The sequence below is a fragment of the Cetorhinus maximus genome, unplaced genomic scaffold (genome assembly GCF_964194155.1).
Source record: "Cetorhinus maximus unplaced genomic scaffold, sCetMax3.hap1.1 HAP1_SCAFFOLD_961, whole genome shotgun sequence".
NCBI lineage: Eukaryota > Metazoa > Chordata > Chondrichthyes > Lamniformes > Cetorhinidae > Cetorhinus > Cetorhinus maximus.
This window is the reverse complement of record NW_027596903.1, coordinates 93,422-114,139: the sequence shown is the minus strand read 5'-3', so window position 1 is coordinate 114,139 and position 20,718 is coordinate 93,422. Positions and strand designations below refer to the sequence as shown.

The 20,718-nt window shown below is 53.6% G+C and overlaps 1 protein-coding gene across 1 annotated transcript in view; it reads left to right on the top strand.

Moving 5' to 3' along the window:
• Nucleotides 1-722: 722 nt before the first annotated feature.
• LOC144675345 (sodium channel regulatory subunit beta-1-like) overlaps nucleotides 723-20,718 on the top strand; it is a 92,014-nt gene continuing 72,018 nt past the window's right edge. The window contains exons 1-2 of the mRNA XM_078536177.1: nucleotides 723-884; nucleotides 16,546-16,789. Coding sequence (XP_078392303.1) covers nucleotides 783-884; nucleotides 16,546-16,789 — 346 coding nt within the window. The 5' untranslated portion in view covers nucleotides 723-782. The remainder of the gene's footprint in view (nucleotides 885-16,545; nucleotides 16,790-20,718) is intronic.

Sequence of the window (20,718 nt, the reverse complement as noted above, 5' to 3'; positions counted from 1 at the left end):
GTTTAAGGGCCTTGTCCCCAGGGTTTGAGGCCCTTGTCCCCAGGCTTTGAGGGCCTTGTCCCCAGGGTTTAAGGGCCTTGTCCCCAGGATTTGAGGGCCTTGTCTCCAGGGTTTGAGGGCCTTGTCTCCAGGTTTTAAGGCCGTTGTCTCCACTGTTTAAGGGCCTTGTCTGCAGGGTTTGAGGCCCTTGTCCCCAGGGTTTGAGGGCCTTGTCTCCAGGGTTTGTGGGTCTTGTCCGCAGGGTTTGAGGCCCTTGTCCCTTGGGTCTAAGGGCCTTATCTCCAATGTTTAAGGTCCTTGTCTCCAGAGTTTAAGGGCCTTGTCCGCAGGGTTTAAAGGCCTTGTCTCCAGGGTTTAAGGGCCTTGTCTCCAGGGATTGAACGCCTTATCCCCAGAGTTTAATGACCTTGTCTCCAGGGTTTGAGGGCCTTGTCCCCTGGGTTTAAGGACCTTTTCTCCTGGTTTCAAGGGCCTTGTCCCCTGGGGTTGAGGCCTTGTCCCCAGGGTTTGAAGGCCTTTTCCTGAGGGTTTGAGGCCCTTGTCCCCAGGGTTTGAGGCCCTTGTCCCCAGCGTTTTAGGGCCTTTGCTGGGTTCAAGGGCTCTGTCTCCATGGTGTGAGGGCCTTGTCCCCAGGGTTTAAGGGCCTTGTCTCCAGTGTTTGTGGTTTTTGTTCCTCAGAGCCCACTCTTTTACAGTGTTCTATTTGGTTTTGTTTAGCGGATTGTTCCAATCCTGGATGTGTTGAGGTTGAATCAGATACTGAAGCTGTCAAAGGTCGGACCATGAAAATGCGATGCATCTCATGCAAGAAACGTGGTGAAACTGAGGCCACGACTGTTACTGAGTGGGTCTTCCGTCCATTGAAAAATGAGACCTTTTACAAGGTAGGGAAAGCTCCTCTTCCCTGGTATTTCTGATGTGTGAGCCAGATGTTCCTTGTTTCGCTTGCTGCTCTGCCAACCTCTGTAACTTTGCCAACGGGTGGTAGAGGAGCCCTCTTCAAGCTGCCCTCATTTGGAATTAGTTGAGGCTTGGGGATATTATAATACGCCTCACTCTCTCTCCTGTATTCCTAACATAAGGAGGGAAAACAAACATCCTGAATTTGCCTCCAAGATGGACACAGAGGGTCTTAGAGGGCAGTTATTCCCATCTCGATAGGCTTAGCCTCATCTTGTTTCATATGATGCAGAAGAAACTATTGGTTCTTTACACTAATTGAATGGAAATGATTGGTTCTTGACACTAATTGGTTGTATATTTCTTCATAGCTTATGGGGTGCACAATGCAACATTGGGGGAGGGCACTGAGGGGTGTTGGGGCGTGATGGAGTACACACGGGAGTGCTGGGGGGCACTAGGGTGTGCTGTGATGTGATGCAGTGTTTTCGAGTGCACTGGAGTATGGTGGGGTCTGAATGAGTGTGCTGGGGTCTGTTGGAGTGTGCTGGGGTACACAACGGCGTGCTGGTGTGTGATGGATTGTGCTGGGGTGTGATGGAGTGTGCTGGGGTGTGATGGAGTGTGCTGGGGTGTGATGGAGTGTGCTGGTGTGTGATGGAGTGTGCTGGTGTGTGATGGAGTGTGCTGGGGTGTGATGGAGTGTGCTGGTGTGTGATGGAATGTGCTGGGGTGTGATGGAGTGTGCTGGGGTGTGATGGAGTGTGCTGGTGTGTGATGAAGTGTGCTGGTGTGTGATGGAGTATGCTGGCATTTGATGGAGTGTGCTGGTGTGTGATGGAGTGTGCTGGTGTGTGATGGAGTGTGCTGGAATGTGATGAAGTGTTCTGGGTGCTCTAGGATGTGCTGGGATGTAATGAAGTCTGCTGGAATTTGATGGAGTGTGGTGGGGGACACTAGGTTGTACTGGGGTGCAATGGAGTGTGCTGGGAGCACTAGGGTGTGATGGAGTGTGCTGGGATGTGATGGAGTGTGCTGGGGTGTGGTGGAGTGTGCTGGGATGTGATGGAGGGTGCTGGGGTGTGATGGAGTGTGCTGGGATGTGATGGAGTGTGCTGGGATGTGATGGAGTGTGCTGGGGTGTGAGGAGTGTGCTGGGGTGTGATGGAGTGTGCTGGGATGTGATGGAGTGTGCTGGGTTGTGATGGAGTGTGCTGGGGTGTGATGGAGTGTGCTGGGATGTGATGGAATGTGCTGGGGTGTGATGGAGTATGCTGGTGTGTGTGGAGTGTGCTGGGGTACACTAGGCTGTGTTGAGGTGTGATGGTGTGTGCTGGGGCATGCTGGGGTGCAGCAAGACTTGCTGAGGTGTGCTGGGGTACGTTATGGTGTGCTGGGTTCTGATGGAATGTGCTGGGTGCACTAGAGTGTGCTAGGGTGTGTTGGAGTGTGCTGGGATGTGATGGATTGTGCTGGTGTGTGTGTGAAGTGTGCTGGGGTATTCTAGGGTGTGTGGGGTGTACTTGAGTATGCTGGGCTGTGCTGGGGTGCAGCAAGGCTTGCTAGGGTGTGCTGGGGTGTGATGGAGTTTGCTAGGATATGTGTGAAGTGTGCTGGGCTGTGGTTGAGTATGCTGGGCTGTGCTGGGGTGCAGCAAGGCTTGCTAGAGTGTGCTGGGGTGTGATGGAGTTAGCTGGGGTGCACTAGGTTGTGCTGGGGTAAATTAGGGAGTGCTGGGCTCTGATGTAGTGTGCTGGACTGTGATGGAGTGTGCTGGGCTGTGATGGAGTGTGTTGGGCTGTGATGGAGTGTGCTGGGGAGTGATGGAGTGTACTGGGGTCTGATGGAGTTTGCTGGGATGTGTGTGGAGTGTGCTGGGCTGTGGTTGAGTATGCTGGGCTGTGCTGGGGTGCAGCAAGGCTTGCTAGAGTGTGCTGGGCTGTGATGGAGTGTGCTGGGCTGTGATGGAGTGTACTGGGGTCTGATGGAGTTTGCTGGGATGTGTGTGAAGTGTGCTGGGCTGTGATGGAGTGTGCTGGGGTGTGATGGAGTGTACTGGGGTGTGATGGAGTTTGCTGGGGTGCACTAGGTTGTGCTGTGGTAAATTAGGGTGTGCTCGGCTCTGATGTAGTGTGCTGGACTACGATGGAGTGTGCTAGGGTACGATAGAGTGTGCTGGGGTACACTAGGTTGTGCTGGGGTAAATTAGGGTGCGCTGGGGTGTGATGGAGTATACTGGGGTGTGATGGAGTGTACTGTGGTAAATTAGGGTGCGCTGGGGTATGATGGATTATACTGGGCTATGCTGGGTTGCAGCAAGGCTTGCTAGAGTGTGCTAGGGTGTGGTGGAGTTTGCTGGGGTGCACTAGGTTGTGCTGGGGTAAATTAGGGTGTGCTGGGCTCTGATGGAGTGTGCTGGACTGTGATGGAGTGTGCTGGGCTTTTATGGAGTGTGCTGGGGTGTAATGGAGTGTACTGGGGTCTGATGGAGTTTGCTGGGATGTGTGTGAAGTGTGCTGGGCTGTGGTTGAGTATGCTGGGCTGTGCTGGGGTGCAGCAAGACTTGCAAGAGTGTGCTGGTGTGTGGTGGAGTTTGCTGGGGTGCACTAGGTTGTGCTGGGGTAAATTAGGGTTTGCTGGGCTCTGATGTAGTGTGCTGGACTGTGATGGAGTGTGCTGGACTGTGATGGAGTGTGCTGGGCTGTGATGGAGTGTGCTGGGGTCTGATGGAGTTTGTTAGGGTTCAATAGAGTGTGTTGGGGATATGCCAAGATGCACTAAGGTGTGCTGGGCTGTCATATAGTGTGCTGGGCTGTGATGGAGTGTGCTGGGCTGTGATGTAGTGTGCTGGGGTGTGATGGAGTGTGCTGGGGTCTGATGGAGTTTGTTAGGGTTCACTAGAGTGTGTTGGGGGTGCGCTGAGATGCACTAGGGTGTGCTGAGATGTGTCAAAGTGTGGTGGGGTTCACTATGGAATGGAGTAGGGTGCGCTGGGGCATGGTTGAGTTTGTTGGGATGTGATGGAGTGCGCTGGGATGTGATGGTGTTTACTGGGGTGCACTTGGTTGTACTGGGGCACTAGTGGTGCTGGGATGTGATGGAGTGTGGTGGGTTGTTATGTAGTGTGGTGAGGTGTTATGGAGAGTGCTGGGGGGCACTAGGGTGTGTTGGAGTGTGATGGAGTTTGCTGGGATGTGTTGGAGTTTGCTGGAGTGCACTAAGATGTGCTGGGCTGTAATGGAGTGTGCTGGGCTGTGATAGAGTTTGCTGGGTTATGATGGTGTGTGCTGGGGTGCGATGGAGTGTGCTAGGGTACGATAGAGTGTACTGGGGTGCAATGGAGTGTGCTGGGGTACACTAGGTTGTGCTGGGGTAAATTAGGGTGCGCTGGGGTGTGATGGAGTATACTGGGGTGTGATGGAGTGTGCTGGGGTGCAGTGGAGTGTGCTGGGGTACACTAGGTTGTGCTGGGGTACACTAGGTTGTGCTGGGGTGTGATGGAGTATACTGGGGTGTGATGGAGTGTGCTGGGGTGCAATGGAGTGTGCTGGGGTACACTAGGTTGTGCTGGGGTACACTAGGTTGTGCTGGGGTGTGATGGAGTATACTGGGGTGTGATGGAGTGTGCTGGGGTACACTAGGTTGTGCTGGGGTAAATTAGGGTGCGCTGGGGTGTGATGGAGTGTGCTGGGGTACACTAGGTTGTGCTGGGGTAAATTAGGGTGTGCTGGGGTGTGATGGAGTGTGCTGGGGTACACTAGGTTGTGCTGGGGTAAATTAGGGTGCGCTGGGGTGTGATGGAGTATACTGGGGTGTGATGGAGTATACTGGGGTGTGATGGAGTGTGCTGGGGTAAATTAGGGTGCGCTGGGGTGTGATGGAGTATACTGGGTTGCGATGGAGTGTGCTGGGGTGTGATGGAGTGTGCTGGGGTAAATTAGGGTGTTCTGGGGTACACTAGGTTGTGCTGGGGTAAATTAGGGTGTGCTGGGGTGTGATGGAGTGTGCTGGGGTACACTAGGTTGTGCTGGGGTAAATTAGGGTGTGCTGGGGTGTGATGGAGTATACTGGGTTGCGATGGAGTGTGCTGGGGTGCAATGGAGTGTGCTGGGGTACACTAGGTTGTGCTGGGGCACACTAGGTTGTGCTGGGGTAAATTAGGGTGCGCTGGGGTGTGATGGAGTGTGCTGGGGTACACTAGGTTGTGCTGGGGTACAATAGGTTGTGCTGGGGTAAATTAGGGTGCGCTGGGGTACACTAGGTTGTGCTGGGGTAAATTAGGGTGTGCTGGGGTGTGATGGAGTGTGCTGGGGTACACTAGGTTGTGCTGGGGTAAATTAGGGTGTGCTGGGGTGTGATGGAGTGTGCTGGGGTACACTAGGTTGTGCTGGTGTACAATAGGTTGTGCTGGGGTAAATTAGGGTGCGCTGGGGTGTGATGGAGTGTGCTGGTGGTCATTAGGGTAATGCGAGGTGTGATGAAGTGTGCTGGGGTGCCCGAACGTGTGTTGGGGAGTGGTAGATTTTACTGATGTATACTAGGGTGTGTTTGGGGTGTGATAGTGCGCTGGGATGTGATGGGTGTTCTGAGATGGGTCCTGCTTTCTTGGAATCTAAGCTTGGGACTTGGTTTTTAGGTGACTGTAGACATACTCTGCTATCTGCTTAACACTTGTTTAAATGCTGCATCGAAACAGGTTAAAGAGTAGGCACAATGCTCCTGGGCAATGACTGCAACCTCTCTCTCAAAAGCCAAACACATGACTGACTGATGTCAGTAGTACATCATCTTCTCCATCATGCATTAGTATATCCCATCTGTTAACCCTTTATACTACACCTCTCTCCAAGTGTCTGTCCATGAACATTACATTTCTGTAACTCCCTTTTCACAACCATAGATCCCAGCCGACTCCAACTCCAAATCTTCCGCTTCCCAAGCCACAGTGCTGGGGGATTCAATCTCCCACAGTATTCTCGCGCCTGTGGGAAGACGTCTCGGAGACATCAGAGTTTTCTTCTGCATCTGATCAGACAGAGTCGGGCAACGCTTTATCAGCATTGCTATTGGCAATGGGTAGCTTAGTGTAGGTTACAGGATGACTAAACTGCAAGGGCAGCAAAGACTTTTCATTGAAAGTCTGGTCCGAAAGAGAAGACGGAAGAGAATCTGGGACCAGAAGAGAAGAATTCAGGACACTCGCAGGACATTCCCCCAAAGCACCCAGGGAAAGAGCTTCAGAAGAGGAATGATCTTCAACTCCAGAGAAGACTATCACAGCTGTTTCATTGCATGCTGTATCATGGACTGAAAAGGCGTAGAAGATTTGAGATGTCAATGAACAATGACGATGAAGGAAAAAGCGACCAACTTCCTGTAGGACTGTGGTGAAAGGAAGAAGAGCTGATTCTCCAGTGAGACTCCGGGAGAATTGTCTACTCTCTGCAGGCAGTGGTAAGAGAGCCACACTTCCCTCTGCATGAGGCTGCTCCACCCCAGGCAATGGGAAGAATTGCAGAGGATATGGGGGACAATGCAGCCTCGTCTTCCGTAATGAGGGGAATTCCCTGTCGACGATCCGTTCTGGGGCAAGGTTGCTGTCCAGGGTTCTGCAGCTTCTGAAGTGCTGAAGATTCTGCTGCAGATTCTGTCCTGACTTCAAGGCCTAGAGGGTAGAAGACTTTCAGCTGGGACTGAAGAATGGGCATCAATTGACCTTCACCCTGGAAGGTACCAGCTGTTTGGAGTGTCATCCTCTGTGGACTCAGGCAGGCATTCACTGCAGAAGGCCCTTCATGGACAACAGGAGATAAAGTGGGCAAAATATTGGTAGTTTCGGTGGAACTAGGATCTGGGTGCTGCTCAACGACTATAAACACAGCTAACTCAACAAAAAAGACAACAGAACTCCACTCATCAATGGGAAAGATGAATCAACCTCCAGGACCTCAGTCTCTAAGAGGCCACTCAGTACTCCAAGGGATTCTTCCTCCTCACTCTCTAGGAAGAGCCAGTTCAGTTCCAGCAGGTCTTCATGTGGACCATCATCGTCTGCTGCAGTGTTTCCTGAATTTGCCACCTCTGGCCTTACTTTGGGAAGAACTGAGAGGTTCATAACTTCAATCTCTGCCCAGGGCCTAGTGGATGGTGGCTGTGTGACAGAGAGGGACTTACTGCTGAGTATATAAACTCCCTCAGCAGCAGTGATCCTGCCTTTGATTGGAGGGTCTATGCCGCTTGGAGCTTGGAGCTTGATGCCTGATGGATAAAGGTTATTGGCTGAAGCCAGTCGAGGTCATCTGCTGATGTGTTAGCATCTCCAGTATCAATTTTAAAAGTATAATTAAAGCCTTGAACGTGGACTGTAACTGAGCAGCAGTCTGGATTAAGACCATCTCCTTCCCCCAGGAACTCTGTAATGTCATCTTTTTCTTGCCTTTCTATTTCTCGGAAGGAATTTGCTTCTTAAACACTTTCTGGTCTTCGACTTTGATTAAAACTCTCGGATTTGCAGCAGTGTTTGAAATGTCCAGTTTAGTCTTACAGGAAGCATTCAGTGCCCTCTGCTGGCCAGTCCTGGGTTTTCGAGCCAAAATGCAAGTATCTCAAAATGGCTGCCGGCGCAGAGTTTCCCGCCCTCCTGCTTGGTTCTGAAGGCCTCCCTGTGGGTGGAGCTGCGGCCTGTGGGCCTACCCAACCTACAGAGTCATGTGAAGCTTTGGAGTTGCCTTGAATTATAGCCCGATTCAAAGCTCTAAACCTGGCCTGTTCCGCATACTGGACCGCTTGACCCAACGTAAGATCATCTTTGCTCTGTGGAAAGTCGGAGCGTTTTTCATCCCTGGCACCCGCGTCTAATCACGAAATAGTTTGCCCCTCAGCATCCCGTGTCCACAAGAACTAGGCGGGCAATATGTCAGTCAGAAATAATTCAATCGATTCCCCAAGGCATTGCGAGCGCTGCTTAAAATATGCTCATTGCCTTACTGAGTTTTGCTTTTGGGTAAAATATGTATCAAAGGCTTTACGAATGGACTCGAAGAGCCCGGTGCACTGCTACATCCCTTGCCTTAGAAGAACGTTATCTGCTACTGAACCTATTGCGTAAAGAAAGGGATTAACGTGAAGCTTTTGTGTGAAAGCCAGAAGCTGCTGGCCTTTCTGCTGAACCTCATGGTGGGATAAGGGCAGGGGTTGCTCACCAGGTACAGTCATGGTTAAAAGCAGAAAACTGCGGATGCTGGAAATCCAAAACAAAAACAAAAATACCTGGAAAAACTCAGCAGGTCTGGCAGCATCTGCAGAGAGGAGCACAGTTAACGTTTCGAGTCCGAATGACACTCCAACAGAACTAAGGAAATATATAAGAGAGGTGAAATATAAGCTGGTTTAAGGGGGGGTTGGACAAGTAGAGCTGGATAGAGGGCCAGTGATAGGTGGAGATAACCAAAAGATGTCACAGACAAAAGTATAAGGAGGTGTTGAAGGTGGTGATATTATCTAAGGAATGTGCTAATTAAGTCATGGTTACCTCTCTCCAATGCACATCCTCCTATCGCTGAAATCTCTTATAGCTGCCTTCAAAGGTTTCTTCACCCTGTGGTGCCAACAATAACACCAATCTGTCCTTTCCATCACTGTCATCATGTTCTGAGATTGGGTGCTTCTATCTTGGACTCGAGAAGTGGGACTAGGTTCCTAGGCAGATTGTAGACATACTCTGTTATCTGCTAAACACTGGTTTATTAGTAATACATCTGGATAGGTTAAAGGGTAGGCACATTGATCCAATCTCTCTCTCGAAAGTCTAACACATAACCGACATTGAGTTCTGATGAAGAGTCATGTGGACTCGAAACGTTAACTGTGTTCCTCTCCGCAGATGGTGTCAGACCTGCTGAGTTTTTCGAGCTATTTTTGTTTCTGTTACATAACTGACTGATATCAGTAGTGTATAATCATCAGTGTCATACATGAGCGTATTCCATCTGTTAACCATTGAGATTACCATGGGGTTGAATGGAGTGTCCCGATGCAACACATCACACTTTGGGTGCAATATTGCAACAGAATTATATGGTGAGACCAACAGCTGTATCAGAGCTGCTGTAAAATTGTGAAAAAAGTGGAGTACATTTCCCCACTGCAACACTGATAGAGCACTGGACTGTCGGAGGGTCAGTACTGAGGGAGTGCTGCACTGTCGGAGGGTCAGTACTGAGGGAGTGCTGCACTGTCGGAGGGTCAGTACTGAGGGAGTGCTGCACTGTCGGAGGGTCAGTACTGAGGGAGTGCTGCACTGTCGGAGGGTCAGTACTGAAGGAGTGCTGCACTGTCGGAGGGTCAGTACTGAGGGAGTGCTGCACTGTCGGAGGGTCAGTACTGAGGGAGCGCTGCACTGTCGGAGGGACAGTACTGAGGGAGTGCTGCAATGTCGGAGCGTCAGTACTGAGGGAGCGCCGCACTGTCAGAGCGTCAGTACTGAGGGAGTGCTGCACTGTCGGAGGGTCAGTACTGAGGGAGTGCCGCACTGTCGGAGGGTCAGTACTGAGGGAGTGCTGCACTGTCGGAGGGTCAGTACTGAGGGAGTGCTGCACTGTCAGAGCATCAGTACTGAGGGAGTGCCGCACTGTCGGAGGGTCAGTACTGAGGGAGAGCTGCACTGTCGGAGGGTCAGTAATGAGGGAGTGCTGCACTGTCGGAGGGTCAGTACTGAAGGAGCGCTGCAATGTTGGAGTGTCAGTACTGAGGGAGTGCTGCACTGTCCGAGGGTCAGTACTGAGGGAGTGCTGCAATGTCAGAGGGTCAGTGCTCAGGGAGTGCCGCACTGTCAGAGGGTCAATACTGAGGGAGTGCTGCACTGTCGGAGCGTCAATACTGAGGGAGGTCTGCACTGTCGGAGCGTCAGTACTGAGGGAGGTCTGAACTGTCAGAGGGTCAGTACTGAAGGAGTGCTGCACTGTCAGAGGGTCAGTACTGAGGGAGTGCTGCACTGTCGGAACGTCAGTACTGAGGGAGTGCTGCACTGTCAGAGGGTCAGTACTGAGGGAGTGCCACACTGTCGGACTGTCAGTACTGAGGGAGTGCTGCACTGTCAGAGGCTCAGTACTGAGGGAGTGTTGCACTGTCAGAGGGTCAGTACTGAGGGAGTGCTGCACTGTCAGAGGGTCAGTACTGAGGGAGTGCTGCACTGTCGGAGGGTCAGTACTGAGGGAGTGCCGCACTGTCGGAACGTCAGTACTGAGGGAGTGCTGCACTGTCAGAGGGTCAGTACTGAGGGAGTGCCACACTGTCGGACTGTCAGTACTGAGGGAGTGCTGCACTGTCAGAGGCTCAGTACTGAGGGAGTGTTGCACTGTCAGAGGGTCAGTACTGAGGGAGTGCTGCACTGTCAGAGGGTAAGTACTGAGGGAGTGCTGCACTGTCGGAGCGTCAGTACTGAGGGAGTGCTGCACTGTCGGAGGGTCAGTACTGAGGGAGTGCTGCACTGTCAGAGGGTCAGTGCTGAGGGAGTGCTGCACTGTCAGAGGGTCAGTACTGAGGGAGTGCTGCACTGTCGGAGGGTCAGTACTGAAGGAGTGCTGCATTGTCGGAGGGTCAGTACTGAGGGAGTGCTGCACTGTTGGAGCGTCAGTACTGAGGGAGTGCTGCACTGTCGGAGCGTCAGTACTGAGGGAGTGCTGCACTGTCAGACGGTCATTACTGAGGGAGTGCCGCACTGTCGGAGGGTCAGTACTGAGGGAGTGCCGCACTGTCGGAGGGTCAGTACTGAGGGAGTGCTGCACTGTCGGAGGGTCAGTACTGAGGGAGTGCTGCATTGTCGGAGGGTCAGTACTGAGGGAGAGCTGCACTGTCGGAGGCTCAGTACTGAGGGAGTGCTGCACTGTCCGAGGTTCAGCACTGAGGGAGTGCTGCACTGTCGGAGGGTCAGTACTGAGGGAGCGCTGCACTATTGGAGGGTCACTACTGAGGGAGTGTTGCACTGTCTGAGGGTCAGTACTGATGGAACGACGCATGGTCATACGGACAGTACTGAGGGAGCACTACACTGTCGGAGGGCCAGTAATGGGGGAGTTCTGCAGTGTTAGAGGGTCAGTACTGAGGTAGCGCTGCACTGTTGTAGGGTCAGTACTGAGGGAGTGCTGCACTGTCGGAGGGTCAGTACTGAGAGAGTACTACACTGTCGGAGGGTCAGCGCTGAGGTAGTGCTGAACTGTTGTAGGGTCAGTAGTGAGGGAGAGCAGCACTGTCCGGGGGTCAGTACTGATGGAGCGCAGCACGGTCAGAGGGACAGTACTGAGGGAGTACTGCAGTGTCGGAGGGTCAGTGCTGAGGGAGTGCTGCACTGTCGGAGAGTCAGTACTGAGGGAGTGATGCACTGTCAGAGGGTCAGTAATGAGGGAGTGCTGCACTGTCGGAGGGTCAATACTGAGGGAGCGCTGCACTGTCGGAGCGTCAGTACTGAGGGAGGTCTGAACTGTCGGAGCGTCAGTACTGAGGAATGTCTGTACTGTCAGAGGGTCAGTACTGAGGGAGTGCTGCACTGTCAGAGGGTCAGTACTGAGGGAGTGCTGCACTGTCAGAGGGTCAGTACTGAGGGAGTGTCACACTGTCGGACCGTCAGTACTGAGGGAGTGCTGCACTGTCGGAGGGTCAGTACTGAGGGAGTGCTGCACTGTCAGAGGCTCAGTACTGAGGGAGTGCTGCACTGTTGGAGCGTCAGTACTGAGGGAGTGCTGCACTGTCAGAGGGTCAGTACTGAGGGAGTGCTGCACTGTCAGAGGGTCAGTACTGAGGGAGTGCTGCACTGTCAGAGGGTCAGTACTGAGGGAGTGCTGCACTGTCGGAGCGTCAGTACTGAGGGAGTGCTGCACTGTCAGAGGGTCAGTGCTGAGGGAGTGCTGCACTGTCAGAGGGTCAGTACTGAGGGAGTGCAGCACTGTCAGGGGGTCAGTGCTGAGGGAGTGCCGCACTGTCGGAGGGTCAGTACTGAGGGAGTGCTGAACTGTCGGAGGGTCAGTACTGAGGGAGTGCCGCACTGTCGGAGCGTCAGTACTGAGGGAGTGCTGCACTGTCAGAGGGTCAGTACAGAGGGAGTGCAGCACTGTCAGAGGGTCAGTGCTGAGGGAGTGCCGCACTGTCGGAGGGTCAGTACTGAGGGAGTGCTGCACTGTCGGAGGGTCAGTACTGAGGGAGTGCTGCACTGTCGGAGCGTCAGTACTGAGGGAGTGCTGCACTGTCGGAGGGTCAGTACTGAGGGAGTGTTGCACTGTCGGAGCGTCAGTACTGAGGGAGTGCTGCACTGTCAGACGGTCAGTACTGAGGGAGTGCTGCATTGTGGAGCGTCAGTACTGAGGGAGTGCTGCACTGTCGGAGGGTGAGTACTGAGGGAGTGCTCCACTGTCGGAGGTTCAGTACTGAGGGAGCGCTGCACTGTCAGACGGTCAGTACTGAGGGAGTGCTGCATTGTCGGAGGGTCAGTACTGAGGGAGTGCTGCACTGTCAGAGGGTCAGTACTGAGGGAGTGCTGCACTGCCAGAGGGTCAGTGCTGAGGGAGTGCTGCACTGTCAGAGGGTCAGTACTGAGGGAGTGCTGCACTGTCAGAGGGTCAGTGCTGAGGGAGTGCCGCACAGTCGGAGTGTCAGTACTGAGGGAGCGCTGCACTGTTGGAGCGTCAGTACTGAGGGAGTGCTGCACTGTCAGAGGGTCAGTAATGAGGCAGTGCTGCACTGGCAGAGGGTCAGTGCTGAGGGAGTGCCGCACTGTCGGAGGGTCAGTACTGAGGGAGTGCTGCACTGTTGGAGCGTCAGTACTGAGGGAGTGCTGCACTGTCGGAGCGTCAGTACTGAGGGAGTGCTGCCGTGTCAGACGGTCAGTACTGAGGGAGTGCTGCATTGTCGGAGGGTCATTACTGAGGGAGTGCTGCACTGTCGGAGGGTCAGTACTGAGGGAGTGCTGCACTGTCGGAGGCTCAGTACTGAGGGAGTGCTGCATTGTCGGAGGGTCAGTACTGAGGGAGTGCTGCACTGTCGGAGGCTCAGTACTGAGGGAGTCCTGCACTCTCCGAGGTTCAGCACTGAGGGAGTGCTGCACTGTCGGAGGGTCAGTACTGAGGGAGCGCTGCACTATTGGAGGGTCACAACTGAGGGAGTGTTGCACTGTCGGAGGGTCAGTACTGAGGGAGTGCTGCACTGTCTGAGGGTCAGTACTGATGGAACGACGCATGGTCATATGGACAGTACTGAGGGAGCACTACACTGTCGGAGGGCCAGTACTGAGGGAGTTCTGCAGTGTTAGAGGGTCAGCATTGAGGTAGCGCTGCACTGTTGTAGGGTCAGTACTGAGGGAGTGCTGCACTGTCGGAGGGTCAGTACTGAGAGAGTACTACACTGTCGGAGGGTCAGCGCTGAGGTAGTGCTGCACTGTTGTAGGGTCAGTAGTGAGGGAGAGCAGCACTGTCAGGGGGTCAGTGCTGAGGGAGTGCCGCACTGTCGGAGGGTCAGTACTGAGGGAGTGCTGAACTGTCGGAGGGTCAGTACTGAGGGAGTGCTGCACTGTCGGAGCGTCAGTACTGAGGGAGTGCTGCACTGTCGGAGGGTCAGTACTGAGGGAGTGTTGCACTGTCGGAGCGTCAGTACTGAGGGAGTGCTGCACTGTCAGACGGTCAGTACTGAGGGAGTGCTGCATTGTGGAGCGTCAGTACTGAGGGAGTGCTGCACTGTCGGAGGGTGAGTACTGAGGGAGTGCTCCACTGTCGGAGGTTCAGTACTGAGGGAGCGCTGCACTGTCAGACGGTCAGTACTGAGGGAGTGCTGCATTGTCGGAGGGTCAGTACTGAGGGAGTGCTGCACTGTCAGAGGGTCAGTACTGAGGGAGTGCTGCACTGCCAGAGGGTCAGTGCTGAGGGAGTGCTGCACTGTCAGAGGGTCAGTACTGAGGGAGTGCTGCACTGTCAGAGGGTCAGTGCTGAGGGAGTGCCGCACAGTCGGAGTGTCAGTACTGAGGGAGCGCTGCACTGTTGGAGCGTCAGTACTGAGGGAGTGCTGCACTGTCAGAGGGTCAGTAATGAGGCAGTGCTGCACTGGCAGAGGGTCAGTGCTGAGGGAGTGCCGCACTGTCGGAGGGTCAGTACTGAGGGAGTGCTGCACTGTTGGAGCGTCAGTACTGAGGGAGTGCTGCACTGTCGGAGCGTCAGTACTGAGGGAGTGCTGCCGTGTCAGACGGTCAGTACTGAGGGAGTGCTGCATTGTCGGAGGGTCATTACTGAGGGAGTGCTGCACTGTCGGAGGGTCAGTACTGAGGGAGTGCTGCACTGTCGGAGGCTCAGTACTGAGGGAGTGCTGCATTGTCGGAGGGTCAGTACTGAGGGAGTGCTGCACTGTCGGAGGCTCAGTACTGAGGGAGTCCTGCACTCTCCGAGGTTCAGCACTGAGGGAGTGCTGCACTGTCGGAGGGTCAGTACTGAGGGAGCGCTGCACTATTGGAGGGTCACAACTGAGGGAGTGTTGCACTGTCGGAGGGTCAGTACTGAGGGAGTGCTGCACTGTCTGAGGGTCAGTACTGATGGAACGACGCATGGTCATATGGACAGTACTGAGGGAGCACTACACTGTCGGAGGGCCAGTACTGAGGGAGTTCTGCAGTGTTAGAGGGTCAGCACTGAGGTAGCGCTGCACTGTTGTAGGGTCAGTACTGAGGGAGTGCTGCACTGTCGGAGGGTCAGTACTGAGAGAGTACTACACTGTCGGAGGGTCAGCACTGAGGTAGTGCTGCACTGTTGTAGGGTCAGTAGTGAGGGAGAGCAGCACTGTCCGGGGGTCAGTACTGATGGAGCGCAGCACGGTCAGAGGGACAGTACTGAGGGAGTGCAGCAGTGTCGGAGGGTCAGTACTGAGGGAGTGCTGCACTGTCAGAGGGTCAGTACTGAGGGAGTGCTGCACTGTCGGAGGGTCAATACTGAGGGAGCGCTGCACTGTCGGAGCGTCAGTACTGAGGGAGTGCCGCACTGTCGGAGCGTCAGTACTGAGGGAGTGCTGCACTGTCAGAGGCTCAGTACTGTGGGAGTGCTGCACTGTCAGAGGGTCAGTGCTGAGGGAGTGCTGCATTGTCGGAGGGTCAGTACTGAGGGAGTGCTGCACTGTCTGAGGCTCAGTACTGAGGGAGTGCTGCACTGTCCGAGGTTCAGCACTGAGGGAGTGCAGCACTGTCAGAGGCTCAGTACTGAGGGAGTGCTGCACTGTTGGAGCGTCAGTACTGAGGGAGTGCTGCACTGTCAGAGGGTCAGTACTGAGGGAGTGCTGCACTGTCAGAGGGTCAGTACTGAGGGAGTGCTGCACTGTCAGAGGGTCAGTACTGAGGGAGTGCTGCACTGTTGGAGCGTCAGTACTGAGGGAGTGCTGCACTGTCAGAGGGTCAGTACTGAGGGAGTGCTGCACTGTCAGAGGGTCAGTACTGAGGGAGTGCAGCACTGTCAGAGGGTCAGTGCTGAGGGAGTGCCGCACTGTTGGAGGGTCAGTACTGAGGGAGTGCTGCACTGTCGGAGGGTCAGTACTGAGGGAGTGCTGCACTGTCGGAGCGTCAGTACTGAGGGAGTGCTGCACTGTCAGAGGGTCAGTACTGAGGGAGTGCAGCACTGTCAGAGGGTCAGTGCTGAGGGAGTGCCGCACTGTCGGAGGGTCAGTACTGAGGGAGTGCTGCACTGTCGGAGGGTCAGTACTGAAGGATTGCTGCACTGTCGGAGCGTCAGTAATGAGGCAGTGCTGCACTGTCAGAGGGACAGTACTGAGGGAGTGCTGCACTGTCAGACGGTCACTAATGAGGGAGTGCTGCACTGTCAGACGGTCTCTAATGAGGGAGTGCTGCACTGTCGGAGGGTCAGTACTGAGGGAGTGCTGCACTATCGGAGGGTCAGTACTGAAGGATTGCTGCACTGTCAGAGCGTCAGTAATGAGGGAGCGCTGCACTGTCGGAGGGTCAGTACTGAAGGATTGCTGCACTGTCGGAGGGTCAGTAATGAGGGAGCGCTGCACTGTCGGAGGGTCAGTACTGAGGGAGTGCTGCACTGTTGGAGGGTCAGTACTGAAGGATTGCTGCACTGTCGGAGGGTCAGTAATGAGGGTGCGCTGCACTGTCGGAGGGTCAGTACTGAAGGATTGCTGCACTGTCGGAGGGTCAGTAATGAGGCAGTGCTGCACTGTCAGAGGGTCAGTACTGAGGGAGTGCTGCACTGTCAGACGGTCACTAATGAGGGAGTGCTGCACTGTCAGACGGTCACTAATGAGGGAGTGCTGCACTGTCGGAGGGTCAGTAATGAGGGAACACTGTATTAGGACATGAATTGTATTTTATGGCACTGTTTGAAAGGAGGCTGTATTGCCGGCTTCTATTCCTCACTCGACTACGATCATCCTAAACTGATCCGCTGGCCTTTAATTTCATTACAGTGTCTAGAATCTTACTGTGCCCAGAATGGCCGCTGTATAACTCTCACCACTTCTCTCAAAAGCACCTCATTTCATCTGAAGCAGGCTTAATCTTCTCAGAATTGTGTTTCAGAAGTATTTTCACCCAGGATTCATACAATATTTGGACCAATATAGAGAAAGCTGAAGTGGAATAATTTCAGACCTTGTGTTTTTTTCCAGATATATGAGTATGCTTTCCCAGATGTGGACATCGCATATGGTGCGTTCGCGAATCGGATTCAGTGGTTAGGGAGCAAGCAAACAGACGATATCCAGGAAGCAACAATAATTCTGCACAATGTGAGCTTCGGTGATGCTGGGACATATCGCTGCTACTTCAACAGAACCTTTAACTACCGGAATGGAGAATTCATATTCTTCACTCAAATAAACAAAACCATCAAACTGGACGTGGTGGCCACAGGTACTGGGCGTGCAGCCTAACTGATTGATCTTTTTATGGGACACATGAAGAATGTAGAGATTCTCACAGCACAGTTCCAATCGGTAAAGTTGGTAATTATAATGCTAAAGGCGGGGGAAAGGAGAGAACAGGCTGAGCCTCTCAGGCACTGTGAAGGATAAAAGATGCGACCACGAGAGAGGAGGTGGGGCCAGCCGGGAGGGTAGAGTCCATTGGGGATGGAGTTGGACTTTAGAACATCAGCCTCAGCAATCTCTGATGAGGGAGTAGAAAGGACAAGGCTCAGAATCTGAGTAAATTTGGGAACTGTCCGATGGATAAGCTGGACAACAGGATTCCAGAAGCAGCGATAGTCAGAGGAAGGTTGTAACAGCCAAAAATGCAGCAAATAATGAAGGAGAGAAGATGGGCAAAGAGATGTTGGTACCAAAGAGAAGGAGAGAATTCTGTGAGACTCAGGAACATGGGCTGGGACTGGAAGCCGGGATAGCTTTGAGTGAATATGGATATTAACTGTCAACACTCAATTCCTGACCCTCAACACTCCAAACCCTGAGCCTCAACACTCCAAACCCTGACCCTCAACACTCCAACCCTGAGCCTCAACACTCCAAACCCTGACCCTCAACACTCCAAATCTGACCCTCAACACTCCAAACCCTGACCCTCAACAGTCCAAACACTGACCCTCAACACTCCAACCCTGACACTCAACACCCCAAACCATGACCCTCAACACTCCAAAACCTGACCCTCAACACCCCAAACCCTGACACTCAACACCCCAAACCCTGACCCTCAACACTCCAACCCTGACCCACAACACCCCAAACCCTGACCCTCAACACCCCAAACCCTGACCCTCAACACTCCAAAACCCTGACCCTCAACACTCTAAAGCCTGACCCTCAACACTCCAACCCTGACCCTCAACACTCCAACCCTGATCCTCAACACTCCAACCCTGACCATCAACACTCCAACACTGACCCTCAAAACTCCAAACCCTCACACTCAACACCCCAAACCCTGACCCTCAACACTCCAACCCTGACTCTCAACACTCCAACCCTGACCCTCAAAACTCCAAACCCTGACCCTCAACACTTCAAACCCTGACACTCAACACTCCAAACCCTGACCCCCAACACTCCAGCCCTGACCCTCAACACGCTAATCCTGACCCTCAACACTCAACCCTGACCCTTAACACTCCAACCCTGACCCCAACACTCCACCCCTGACCTACACTCCAAACCCTGACCCTAAACACACCAACCCTGACCCTCAACACTCCAAACACTGACCCTCAACATTCCAACCCTGACCCTCAACACTCCAACCCTGACCCTCAACACTCCAACCCTGACCCTCAACACCCCAAACCCTGACCCTCAAAACTCCGAAACCTGACCGTCAACACCCAAAGACCTGACCCTCAAAACTCCGAAACCTGACCGTCAACACCCAAAAACCTGACCCTCAACACTCCAAACCCTGATGCTCAATACTCCAAACCTGACACTCAAAACTCCAACCCTGACCCTCAACACTAAAAACTCTGACCCTCAACACTCCAACCCTGACTCTCAGCATCCAACCCTGACCCTCAACACTCCAAACCCTGACCATCAACACTAAAACCCTGACCCTCAACACTCCAACCCTGACCCTCAACACTCCAAACCCTGACCCTCAACAATCAAAACACCGACCCTCAACACTCCAAACGCTGGCCCTCAACACTCCAACACTGACCCTCAAAACTCCAACCCTGACCCTCAACACTCCAAACACTGACCCTCAACACTCCAAACCCTGACCCTCAACACTCCAAATGCTGACCCTCAACACTCCAACTCTGACCCTCAACACTCCAACTCTGACCCTCAACACTCCAACTCTGACCCTCAACACACCAACCCTGACCCTCAACACTCCAACCCTGACCCTCAACACTCCAAAACCCGGACCCTTAATACCCGAAACCCTGACCCTCAACACTCCAACCCTGAACGTCAACACTCCAATCCTGACCGTCAACACTCAAAAAACCCTGACCCTCAACACTCCAACTCTGACTCTCAACACCCCAAAACCTGACCCTCAACACTCCAAACCCTGACTCTCAACACCCCAAAACCTGTCCCTCAACACCCCAAACCCTGACCCTCAACACTCCAAACCCTGAACCTCAACTCTCCAAACGCTGACCCGCAACACTCCAACACTGACCCTCAAAACTCCAACCCTGACCCTCAACACTCCAAACCTTGACCCTCAACACTCCAACCATGACCTTCAACATTCCAAACCCTGACCCTTAACACTCCAACCCTGACCCTCAACACTCCAAACCCTGACCCCCAACACTGCAAACCCTGACCCTCAACACTCCAACCCTGTCCCTCAACACTCCAACCATGACCGTCAACAGTGCAACCCTGACCCTCAACAATCCAAACCCTGACGCTCAACACTCCAACCCTGACCTTCAACCCTCCAACCGTCACGCTCAACACTCCAAACCCTGACCCTCAACACTCTAAACCCTGACCCTCAACACTCCATCCCTGACCCTCATCACTCCAATCCTGACCCTCAACACTCAAGCCCTGACCCTCAACATTCCAACCCTGACCATCAACAGAGCAATCCTGACCCTCAACAATCCAACCCTGACCCTCAACACCTCAACCCTGACCCTCAACACTCCAGCCGTGACCCTGAACACTCCAACCGCGACCCTCAACGCTCCAAACCCTGACCCTCAACACTCCAACCCTGACCCTCAACACTCCAAACCCTGAGCCTCAACACTCCAATCCTAACCCTCAACACTCCAACCCTGACCCTCAACACTCCAAAACCTGACTCTCAACACTCCAAACTCTGACCCTCAACACTCCAACACTGACCCTCACCACTCCCACCCTGACCCTCAACACTCTAAACCCCGACCCTGAACACTCCAATCCTGACCCTCATAAACCCAAACCTGACCCTCAACACTCCTACCCTGACCCTCAACACAGCAACTCTGACCCTCAACACTCCAAACCCTGACCCTCAACACTCCAATCCCTGACCCTCAAAACTCCAATCCCTGACCCTCAACACTCCAAACCCTGACCCTCAACACTCTAAACCCTGACCCTCAACTCTTTAACCCTGACCCTCAAAAACTCCAACCCTGACCCTCAACACTCCAACCCTGACGCTCATCACTCCAATCCTGACCCTCAACACTCCAACTCTGACCCTCAAAATCCCCACCCTGACCCTCAACACTCCAACCCTGACCCGCAACACTCCAACACTGACCCTCAACACTCCAAAACTGACCTTCAAGACTCCAAACACTGACCTCCAACACTCCAACCCTGACCTTCAACACTCCAACCCCGACCCTCAACACTCTAAACCTGACCCTCAACACTCCAACCCTGACCCTCAACACTCCAACCCTGACCCTTAACACTCCAACCCTGACCCTTAACACTCCAACCCTGACCCTCAACACTCCAACCCTGACCCTCAACACTCCAACCCTGACCCTCAACACTCCAACCCTGACCCTCAACACTCCAAACCCTGACCCTCAACACTCTAATCCCTGACCCTCAACACTGCAAGGCCTGACCCTGAACACTCCAACTCTGTCCCTCAACACTCCAACCCTGACCCTCACCACTCCAACCCTGACCCTCAACACTCCAACCCTGACCCTCATAAACCCAACCCAGACCCGCAACACTCCAACCCTGACCCTCAACACTCCAAACCCTGACCCTCAACACTCCAAACCCTGACCCTCAACACTCAAGCCCTGACCCTCAACACTCCAACCATGACCGTCAACAGTGCAACCCTGACCCTCAACACTCCAAACCCTGACCCTCAACGCTCCAACCCTGACCTTCAACCCT